This window comes from Schistosoma haematobium, chromosome 3 (genome assembly GCF_000699445.3).
Source record: "Schistosoma haematobium chromosome 3, whole genome shotgun sequence".
Taxonomy (NCBI): Eukaryota; Metazoa; Platyhelminthes; class Trematoda; order Strigeidida; family Schistosomatidae; genus Schistosoma; species Schistosoma haematobium.
The window spans coordinates 45,597,878-45,610,216 of record NC_067198.1 but is presented as its reverse complement, the minus strand read 5'-3'; the positions used below and the strand labels follow the sequence as shown (position 1 = coordinate 45,610,216).

The 12,339-nt window shown below is 37.1% G+C and overlaps 1 protein-coding gene across 2 annotated transcripts in view; it reads right to left on the bottom strand.

The window, feature by feature from the left end:
• CBLL1_2 (Cbl proto-oncoprotein, E3 ubiquitin protein ligase-like 1) overlaps nt 1-12,339 on the bottom strand; it is an 87,544-nt gene that overhangs the window by 36,187 nt on the left and 39,018 nt on the right. For both annotated transcript variants that reach the window (XM_051213974.1, XM_051213975.1), the window contains exons 23-26: nt 9,663-10,346; nt 6,909-7,281; nt 2,623-3,034; nt 536-1,315 (exon numbers count right to left, since the gene is read on the bottom strand). In XM_051213974.1, coding sequence (XP_051069996.1) covers nt 536-1,315; nt 2,623-3,034; nt 6,909-7,281; nt 9,663-10,346 — 2,249 coding nt within the window. The remainder of the gene's footprint in view (nt 1-535; nt 1,316-2,622; nt 3,035-6,908; nt 7,282-9,662; nt 10,347-12,339) is intronic.

Here is a 12,339-nt window from a genome sequence, read left to right as displayed (position 1 = left end):
CTTATTAGCACAACAAGATGAACATCGGATTCATAGTAGTTAACTGCCTCGAGAAGGCAGTGAGTAACACTTCCTTGTCGGTGGTTGTATGCACGTGGCCATGTGAGAGCATTTCGAGAAGGAGAGTTGACTCTCTCCACTCTCAGCTGTACCAGGGCATTTGAGGGTATAAAATTCCAATATAAACCACCTTCGGTGTTCTTCAGTGTGTTCGACGTACTATCATGATCCACGTGATGAACTTAACGAATCATCTATTTGGTAGCCAATTATAAATTCATGAGCTTGAAACTCAAACACATACATAATACCCTTATCTGTGTTGTTTTCTTTTTAACTAACATAACGCATATGTTGAACATAGAATAGTGGTTAACCTTTTAAGATAAACTTTTTGTCATTCGGTCACTAACTTTCACATTACAAAATGATACTAAATGTTTACTATGTTAATGTATAGTCTTTGGCCATGGAATCTTACAATGCACACAAGAAGTACAAATGATCCTCATTATTAATAATAAAAACAACTTACACCAAGTTTTTCAATGAAAAATTGACGAGATTCTGAACCATAACATTTCGATAAAACAAATACACGTGGTCGATTTATAGTTTTTACAGGGATGTATGGTTGTTCGTTCCCATCAGACATAATACAATTGACCAGTATACATTGATCATTGAAATATTCAACAGTATCTTCTTCCTCATCTTCTGTGTTATGCACAGAATTGTTATTTCCTAGACCACTGCTACAGTTATCATTTAAATATTTCGAGTTGAGTAAATGATTGTCAATAACAACAGATTCCCAACAAACAACATCAATATCAACCAAATGATATGCAGGTGTAGACTGGTCTACTTCATCACTGCTACAGCCACTAATGTCTATATCAACATTTGACCGTTGACGTCGTTTTCCTGGTACTGTTTTCATTGAAGTTGATGATTTCGACATCGCCTCGCAAACAGGACATTTATAAACGTTGCTTTCATAGAGATCAATATTATCAGTATTGACAGTAGTAGTATCACTACGTGGACGCTTATGCATAGGTTTTCGTGTTATCATCGTATTTGGACATTGAACTAAAATACATGGATAGGTAGGATTTGCAAATACCAACCGAAGCCAATCAATTAATGAATGCTCCGTACTTGAATCAATTGTCCGTGAATAATCACCAACGACATCATGAAGATAATATTGTACAGCAGTACGATATATAAATAACATAAGATCTGGTGTTAGGTGTACAGAATCAATAGAATTGTCTCTAACTTTTTCACCTAAACACTTCATTAAAGCCTGTAGAGAAGGGAGTAGGTGGGAAAAAGAATGAGAAAAAATAACACTCACTGGAAACAAAATATTATGAGAAATATTTTCACGCAAAATTTTATGTCAATTTCATTTAATCGATTAATATCAGTCATTATCTTTAACGTTTAAGATAATTTTACGATTTAACTAGCCCGAATTGGTCAGCTTGGATGCAACTAGACGATTTAGACTTCGCATATCACCTAATCCCTCAATCCCATAAACGTCAACGAATGCAGGTCAACACAACCAATGTAGCAGCAGCAGCAACCTATGCATCAGTAGACCTCAACATTACACAAGGCAAAAAGCAACATCCTCAAATACAACACGGAGAACATCAACACAATCACACTTGATGGAAAAACTCTAGAGGATGTGGAAACATTCACGTACCATCATCAAAAGAGTAAATGCACTCATAAACAATTGTTTACATAAGATACTCAATGTCCGTTGATCGAATACCATCAGCAACAGCCTACTGTGAGAGAGAACAAACCAGCTTCCAGCTGAGGAGGCAATTAGGCAAATACGTCGGGAGTGGATAGAAAATGCATTCCGTAAAACATCAAACTGCAACACGAAACAAACACTAACTTGGAATCCTGAAAGGAAACGCCCAAGGAGTACGCTGTGTCGGGAATCAGAAGCAGACACGAAAAGGATGAATAGCAACTGGAAAGGATTGTCCAGGACATAGTTGGGTGGGGAATGCCGGTGAGAGGCCTATGCTCTTCCACAAGGGGTAACAGATGTAAGTTATTAAGTAACGTAACCTATCCTGGATTTAGTGTTGAACACGGAACTTTTGTGTTAGAATGGAAGAAGCAACAGACGAACTTGTTGTACTAACTAGATAGCCTCTATCTGCAAACACAGTTCAGTTCAACATCCACTTCGTGTAGTTACGTTAATTTCATATATTGGGTCATCCTGACGATGAAATCAGATGAAAATCGATTCATCGGTGTATTATGTATAATTTTAATCAATCCACGGTATTGAGCACCTCTTTCTCGTTGTTTTCACTGAGTAACTTACAAGATTGAAGATACTGGGTCTAGTTCCAGATTGCTGGGTTGTAAATGGGTATTGTCGAAGAGTCATAACACTAGAACGAAACGGTTGTCTGGTGCTTCCAGATGCTCAATGGTTATCTAACTTCGATCAATTCATCATCTTAATAAAATTCAACCATCTTTACAACAATATAATAATAACAACATATGTTATACACTATCATTTCAAAAATATACTTTATCACAAACAAACAACAATTACAAATTTACTTCAAATGTTGAACGATCAGGTTGATTAATAAGACCAATAGATTTTGTAAATTGACTATTCAATGGATTACTAAGAATATATGATCCAGGTGACCAAATATAACAAGTATCTTTAAGAAGTTTAAATAATTGAGTATTTTGTAATTGTATTTGATAAAATGCTGAAGGAGAATAAATCATTCGTGAATCAATAGGACACATAAGTTGATAGGATGATGTAGTTAATGTAGTTGATTCAATTGGTAACCAAACAGTTTCACGTAGTTTATATAACCAAGATGAATAATCTAAATAATGTAATGTATCATTAGTAGTAATAATAGTAGTAGGTAATTCATCATTTGCGCTTGAATCCAATTTATCCAATGAATCATTTTGAGATTTTATACGAGTGAATAATGCAGATTGAACTCTGAAAAAAATTAAGGCAAAAAGATAAGTGTATTACAAAATTTCCTAAATTAAATTTAACAAACTATACACTCATGATAATTAGATAAATGAATTGACTCGATTAATTTCACAATTTTACTGGTGGTGATCAATAAATGTGACTGTGTCATAAATATGAACCACTGAATTTCAATTCAATGATCTGATCCTTGACATGAATTGTAAGTGACCACAACTACAAAGGAACTGCAAGCTTGAAGATCAAGTATCCGCTGATCAATCAAATAAAAGCAACGTAGAACTGGGTACATATCTGTAACACTTGTAAATTCTCATGCCAAATCAGACTACCAAGATCAAATTATCAAGAGAAATGCTAGAATATTAGAAGTACTAAGAGTATAACTAGTAGTAAAGAGATTAGTAATTGAGAATATAATTTGCGAAGAGAGAATAAATCCGCGGAAAAAATTGTGTCTGGAGGCTCCCAAATGCCCTGGTACGGCCAAGAGTGGGGAGAATCCGCTCTCCCTCTAGAAATGCTCTCTCACAACCACGCGTATATAGCCTCTGGCACGGAAGTCCTACTCACTGCCTTTTCGTGGCACCGGTGTTGTTTACGAAATTGAGAGGACAAAAAGCGAATGCCCGGCGCTTTAACCGGATCACAAACCAATAGTACACATGGGCTCCAGTATCCTGCGGGAACAAATGGCGTATGAACCAGTCGTTGGTCACTGGCTTCCATCGGACTGCATCTCCTTACAATGCTCCACTGCCTTGTGGATCAGACCTTTAGGTGCAAGGCTCGGGGAGTGGCCCCCTATGAAAACCACTTGCTTCGGTTTGGGCACCCGGGCAGTATCACAGCCCTCACACATATCAAATGAGATTTGTGTGGCGCATATGTATTTGGTGCCCCCTTGTACTAATATCTATGTGTTAAAATAATATAAAATAAAATGTCCGGAGCGGGAGTAAAGAATGAATACGTTTGTGTTAGTGAGATCTATCCTAAAACATATCACACCAAGTCTCTGACCAATGATCATGATAATCGCACGAACTCCTATCAAATCGTCCGAAACTACTAACACAGTTTGCTTCAACAGCCGATAAATTCATGGACTAAAGCCAAATTTTTATTTGGTCACCCTTAGCCTTCTTTCAAACTACTCAAGTCTTTTTGATGGAGTTTTGTCCTCTGAGCTGGATGGTTTGGTCGTGGAGCTTTCATCGTTCTTCTGAACGACATCATCAGTACAAACTTCAGATAGAAGTGAAGTGTTCGAATTTCTCCATATGTGTTTCACAGCTTGTTCTGTGCACCTCGATGTTGATTGGTTCTTGTTGACCTTAAATTTGTCATTGTTTACTTCTTTGTTTTGGTTGTGTCTTCCATTGTTTTGATTTTTGTTCCTATATTTGTGCATAATTTTCCTGATTGGTTGATAAATTGGATCGATTTTGATGTGCTTGTTGATTGCTGATTGACCTGAGTGCCAGGCTTCTAAAAATTTTCTTGTGTTTTTGGAATTTCCTCTGTCTAAGATTTCTACATTTTTCCAATCGAATGAGTGTCCGCTGTTGTCCGCGTGTATTGAAATAAGTGAAGAAATATCATGGCGTTTGACTGCTAATTGATGTTCATGTAGGCGTAGGTGGAGGGGACGTCCGCTTTGTCCGATGTAGTGTTTGTCGCAGTTGGTACAATTTATTTTGTAGATAATGTTTGATTTGTTCTCCTTTGTTATTTCATCTTTTGGTTTGCATAAGATTGATTGTAGTGATTTTGTTGGTTTGTGTGCCACACCCATCCCGAAGGTTTTCAGCAGTCTCGTTGCAGTTTCTGATATTCCTTGTATGTACGGTAGGGTGATCCTTTTACTGATTTTTGTGCCTGACTTGGGTTGTGATGCTGTGTGCCGTTGGTGCTTTTTGATAAAGTTGATTGGGTAGCCGTTCTTTTGAAATATGTCCTTCAGGTATTTCTCTTCATTTCTTCGTGCTGCCAGTGTGCTGCAGTGTGTCCTCGCCCTCTTGAACAATGTGTGTACGCAGTTGATTTTGTGAGCCCTTGGGTTGTTGCTGTTGTAGTTGAGAATTTGATCTGTATGGGTTGGTTTCCTATATACTTGAGTTTCCAGTTTTCCTGTATCAGTTCTAGTGATCAATATATCCAAAAATGCTAGTTGGTTGTTTGACTCCTGTTCCATTGTGAACTTGATGTCATTGAAAACGTTGTTGATCAGTTTGTATGTGTTTTCCAGTTCATCCTTTTTGACGATGACGAAGGTGTCGTCTACGTAGCGAATCCAAATTTTTGGCTTGATCACTGGTAATATCGTGGCTTCTAGTCTTTGCATCACTGCTTCTGCGATCAGTCCTGATATTGGTGATCCCATTGGTGTCCCTTTTGTTTGTTTGTAGATTTTGTTGTTGAATTGAAAATATGTTGTTAGGCATAAATCGATGAGCTCCAGTATACTTTGAATTTGAAGCGTCGTGTATTTGGTGAGATTTGTGTCGTTGTTGAGTAGTAGGGATATAGTTTCTTTTGCTAACTGTGGTTCAATTGAGGTGAACAATGCAGTTACGTCGAAGGATATCATGAGTTCGTCGTTGTTGATTTGAATGTCCCTAATTTGGTCCAAGAATTGTGTTGGGGATTTGATGGAGTGTTTGGCTGAATCTACTAGATGTCTCAGTATTCGTGAAATTTCTTTTGACAAATTGTACGTTGGCGTTCCGGGGAGTGCTACTATTGGACGTAGTGGAATGTTCGGTTTGTGTATTTTGGGCCTGTCGTAGAATCTTCTCCACCATACTCAAGTCTTTCTTAGACTATTTTTATAAGGACTACTGATAACAATTCAGCTACAAGGACATAAGTGTGTTTAAGAGTTGAAATATGAATTCCATATAGTACTGGACATATAATATTACATAAATTTATTATTATTGCCATTACGAGTTGTTGGTACTGTTGTAGCATTATTACAATCTATTGTATAATTTCATGAAGGTTTGTTCAATTGAACAAATTATTTATTTCACAGGTTGAAATCATGAGTCAGTTGAAGCTAGACCACCATTGAAAACCTGGAAGCACTGGACGACCGTTTCGTCCTAGTATGGGACTCCTCAGCAGTGCGCATCCACGAACCCGCAAACTTTTGTCAATAGGAGAACGAAACGAAAACTAGGGAAGTGATGAACAAGTTAATTGTCTGTTTACGACTAAGATTATTCAATCTAGATAAAAAAAACTTAAACGTAGTTATAAAATTTGTGATACTAAACTTCAATTCAGGGTTACAGTACTGTAAGAATGAACAAAATGTGAAAGTTATCAATTTGAACTAGAATGAGAAAGATATTCACTAACGTCCCCGATATAAATCCACTTATTTACAGTTTCCAATTCAGTGAATATTAACTTGTCGCAAAATCTGTCTTCAAACTGTACAAATACCTACAACAAATAATTGAATAAACATGAAATAATAATTAAAATCAAATGATAGATGTTTGACAGAAGTCAGCAAGAAAAATCTGGATCTAGATCGTATGCTAGTTTCAATCACAGCTGTTCACACCTATAGGACTGAAATATTGAAATTGATTAATCAATGAGTCATGAATTTTGTTGACCAAGTTTGTAATGTGTCGGGTTGGAAGTTGTTAACAAAAGACTCTCTTTGTAGAGTATATCCAGTTTGTTAACTATTAACGAAAAGATAAACATGAAATTCATCACTAATGCTCAATGATCGATAGATATCACTATCAAATAGAACAACACAACCGCATGACGAATTCACTTACAAGTACAATATTGAACATTTTTAGTTATGATCGGTGAAAAACAAACATACAAGAAATTAGCTTACGGACTATATGAAGACCAATTATCATGTAGTAGACAGCTTAAACGTTCAGCCATTTCTTTTCCCATTAATTTACCTTGAAGTCGTGCAATACAGGTTAGAAGTAGATCAATACCAGGTGAAGTATAATCTTCAATCAAATATATAGTACTATTGTTAATTAATGGTGTATTCATGATTGACAATGTTAAACCCTGTTTGTGTAATGCATCAGTGATTGACTTTTGTAAACGATGATTTATTGGTAAAGATATTGCATCTTTTAATATACTTGATGATGTAACATCATGTTTAGAAGTTTTTACTGATGTTAAAGTTGTACCAGATACTTGATAAAAATACTTGATTTTGTGAACAGACAATAAAGTGCACACACCTAGTAAATGTAAGCAAAAAAAAGAAGGAGAAAAGGGACAAAACAATGTAACATAAAATTCAGCTATGCAAATTCAATTGTTAGTCAGAATAAAATTGTTATGACTTTTGCCCAGTTAATTTATCACGTAATATGATCTCAAATTGAACACTGACTTATACGAACTTGGCACTGTGCCAAACCAATGGTGCGTTACCCATCACGAGCAGCCTAAAGTCAATTCTGAGTCCATATTAGTTGTTCTTGCCTAACTCTGTCCGCTGAGTCCAGAACACAATCTAAGCTTCCACTATATAAATAATATATTTTAGATATACTTAGTTTATATACAAATAAATCAAACAGCATCATACCATAAGATAGAAAATAACAATTATAAAAGATCAGATCAAAAGTGGCTGTGAGTGGAAGAGACTGTAACTAATAAATTAGGTGTAAATTAACAATAGTAAATAGTATAATAGTGATCAGTATGTAAGAATATGACATTTGCAGTTTTTTATTTGATATTAACAGCTATCTACATAGTTACGAGTAGTCTTTGAATTATTAACAAAGGTAACGAATTTTTAACTTGATCAGTCAGACCATCAGTCAGTCAGTCTTGAGTGCTGTTAGAAGTATGGGGGCGGTTATCACTTCCCGGTTGTCCACACCGTGGAACGGCTCTTCTGGATGTACCTGAAAAAGAAATTGGACTAAGGGTGGTCTTATCGACCTGAGAGCATGAACGCAGTGCCCAAGGCATAATAACTTGAGACCGGTCACACACGACCTGTTTGTGAGTGATTTTCGTGTTAGCTCTGTTACTTGTTGAGACCTAACTGTTGGAGACGAATATCTGTTGAATAAGGCGAGATGTGCATATTTAGGGTCGACCTTTTCCAACCCCACCCCTCCTTGTGGGAAGGCAGCATCGCTGCTATTCTTAGTTGTTTGAAGGGAACACCTTATTGTCGTCACACTTGTGTACAGTCAGTTGTACGGCTTCGTCCTCGGACCTTGGGTTTGTTGTTTTTAGTCTTACCGTTCTTCAACCGACCTGTCTGTCATAGTAAGACTTCGAGGAGCGTTTGTTCTAGCCAGTATATCTCGATTAGTTCATCACGATAGGCAAGCGCGACCACCACGTCAAGGAAGTAACAACGGTCGGTCTTAGAAATATTGCTCGCATCTGCTGAGATCACCGGGTAAGTAATAGTGAGGTTAGACACAGGGTATTAAGGAATGATGGTAAATCAGTTGACGCGGTTGTGAATCTTCATCGACTGAGATGGTTGGGCCACGTGTTACGTATGCCCGAACACCGATTACCACGACGCGCAATGCTAACTGGTGTTGGGGATAGCTAGAAGGAAGTTAGGGGCAGCCAAACCAAAACGTGGCATCAGTGCTTGGAGTCACTAACCTCTAGTCTGAACCGTGTTGGTAGATGCAGACCACTTGGTTGGGGTCCGCGTGACTATCGTAACCAATGGTTTGAGACTCTTAGTGAAATGGCTCAGAATCGATCACAATGGCGTCGGTGTATACACTCTCTATCTTCTCTTAAACTAGCAGACTAAAATCGCTTCATATCTTTCTTTCTGCGAACTAATTCTTTCTTCCTGTACTATATCCTCATATGAAATTTTTCTTTTGTATATTACTACCATTGAATGAATTACTTCTAGGAATTTGATGTTCATCTTATCGTGCTAATGAGATATAGCAACTTGGACCGCTACACATATGTGCCTGGTCCCATGTTGTGATAGACTAACTGATTGAATTTGATAATAACAGTAAAAATAAATAAGTAACTGAATATCAGAAGGAGTTTATGGAGATTTTAGAAATTCCACAGATTGAAATCATGAGTCAATTGAAGCTAGACCACCATGAAAAACCTGGAAGCACTGGACGGCCGTTTTGTCCTAGTATGGGACTCTTCGGCAGTGTGCATCCACGATCCCGCACCCCGCGAGATTCAAACCCAGGACCTATCGGTCTCGCGCCAGGCGCGAGATACTCCTGGAGTTTTAATGAGAAACCGTTACCAGTGGAGTTCAACCAGGTCTGTTGTGAGATATTAGTTCACTGAAGACAATGGTATACGGTGGCGCAACTTCATGGATTGGTTAAAGTTAGACATTAACACCGTTGGATGCCGACCAGCTCAGTGGTCTAGTTGGCTAAGCGCTTGGCGCGAGACTGATAAATCCTGGATTCGAATCTCGCGGGGTGCAGGATCGTGGATGCGCACTGCTCAGAAGTCCCATACTAGAACGAAACGTCCGTCCAGTGCTTCCATGTTTTTCATGGTGGTCTAGCTTCAATTGACTCATGATTTCAATCTGTGAAGTAACTGAATAATTAAAAAGAAAAAGGAGTAAACTAACCAGCTTTTGAAAATAGATCATACCATCGAGAAGCTTGTTGTGGATTCGTTGAAAAACCTTGAAAATATTTTGGTGACACAGTATACATACAATCAGAATCATTTATTTGTTCAATTAAAAATGTGAATAAATCAACTTCTAATTGTTCCATAAAATTTCTATCCATATTTACTGATGATGAAGAAGATGATGATGATAATTCCATTGTACCATTTGATGAACATAATGATGAAGCGATAGTAAAAGTAGCTGGAGGTAAAATAATTGGTTGATCACGTTGTAATCCATTTTCATAATAATCACATAATGCTGGTAGAATAGAATTTTCTCCAAATTTATTTGAAACAACAATTGGTAGAATAGTTGAAAATTCATTAATATTTTCTATTTGATAATGACTTTTATTGAAATGAATTGAAGTATAAAATTGTGCTACAGTTATATACCAATTCATTTGTATCATTGATACATTCATAAAATTATCATTGGATTGTTTTACCTTTAAATATGGAATAATCCATTTTGTAAAAACAATAGAAGGATAAGCTATTTGTAAACCTAATCCAATTGGTGATTGATCAGTTAATAAAGTGGAATAATCTTTATGATAATTAATTTGATTAGATTGAAAAGCATCTGGTTCAATTAATGGTCCTAATTTCTCTATTAATTGAATATAATCATCTATAAAAAGAAGAGAAAAAAACGATAAGTGAAGGAAAAATTATGGTGAGATTATGATTTATGAATGAGACAATCAGAAGCGTTTGAGAGATTTGAAGATTATGGCGCCAAATTCAGTGCTTAATGCTAACGTACGATCGGTCTAAAACGTGATAATTGAGCGGCTATAACAAATAAAACAGCGAGACTATAATTTGTGGACGAATCAATCAGGTATAAGATAATAGATCTCGGATTTTAACGCGAAAGCTTTTCATCCTTTTGGTTAAATAAACTCCTGACATTATAGCTGATGTCAGTTCGTGATGAAAACCCCATATATAATTCCTAACTAAGGCAAATTACGACAATTAATGCGAACTGGATAAAAAAAAAAAGCACCAGTAACACTGGCTGCAGCCAGGTACTACAATATATACGGATGTTTGGAGAGCGTACAGACTCCTACATAGGCTTGGTTATGTACATCGTGTCGTTATCCACAAGTGGTATTTTGTGTACTCAACAACCGGAGAGCACACAAACAATATTGAAGCTATGTGGTCGAGACTGAGAGTTTCTGAGACTTTATAGTGGCTCCAGAGGCCGACTATTCCGTAGCCATATGAATGATTTCCTCTACTGCATGCATTGCGATTTTAGAACCTCTGAACCTCTTTTTAACCTTGACAAGTTTTTGAACCACGTTAAAGAAGTGTAACCAATTTATTTCTTTGAATTTGTATGATTTATTTTTACTCTATACCTACTGTTCGCTGATCGGCTAATATTTCCCAAGGTCACTTAAGATTCGTTCAAAGGGCGTCCATAAACTATAGTCTCGTCAAAATTATATATGAACGAATTCTAGTGTTGAAGTGCTGATTGATAATGAGAGTCAACCAGTTAATTGTCATCAACTTGGAGTCAGTGAAATTTATCATAATCATGAAGAGCCAGGTATATAGGTTATACTTTATCCCGAAGAATTTGAGGAGATTATCTGGCTTGGTTGAAATGAAGTGGAAACAGTTCACTAAGAGGCTCAATAATCGAATACCTTGTGAACATGGGACACTCAATCAAAAAGGATTCTATGTTCAAAGTCATCTTCAAGGTAAGTATAAGGTCGCCAAAAACAGTTACATTCCATTTTCTCAATATTGCAGAAGCAACAGCTACACATCTGGAAAAACTAGATTTATTTGTCTAACAGAATCTGGAACAACCTCTTCATCCACAATAGTTTTAATGTCTCATAATTGTTTATGATTGATTGAACTTATAATGCTTTGGGTTATCTCGTTGTTGATATTTTGGCTGAAATCTGATTAATCTTTGTTGGGATATATCACAGAATAATCATCAACTCTGAGATCCAAGTACACCCAACTGATCAGTATGAAATAGGACGAGTTTACCGCGCAGCAGTTCGTTCCATCCTACTTTATGGCAGTGAAACATGGCCGGTAAGAGTAGAGGACATCCGTAGGTTACTAGTATTCGATCATAGATGTCTTCGAAACATTGCTCGTATATCCTGGGACCACCGAGTAGGTAACACAGTTGTTAGGAAACGGGTACTAGGTAAGGATAGCAAATCAATTGATGAAGTAGTGAAACTTCATCAGTTGAGATGGCTGGGACACGTGTTACGTATGCCCAAACCAACGACTGCCTCGACGTGCTATGTTCAGTGGTATAGGAGTAGGTTGGAAGAAAGCTAGAGGCGGCCACACCAAAACATGGCGCAAGTCCATGAAGTCACTGACAAGTGGACTGAGTTGTGTTGGTAGGTGTAGACTATCTGGTTGGGATCCGAAGGACGATCGCAACCTATGGTTAGAGACCTTGAATGACATGGCTCGAAGCCGTCCGCAATAACACGGGTGCATCCACTATGTGTTCTCCCAAATTCTAATCTTCTGAATTCTTCATAGCCTTTTCTTTTTTTCTCTTTCCAAATTTATTTCACTGTATTATACTCCTTGAATAACATCTTCAAACCCTAATC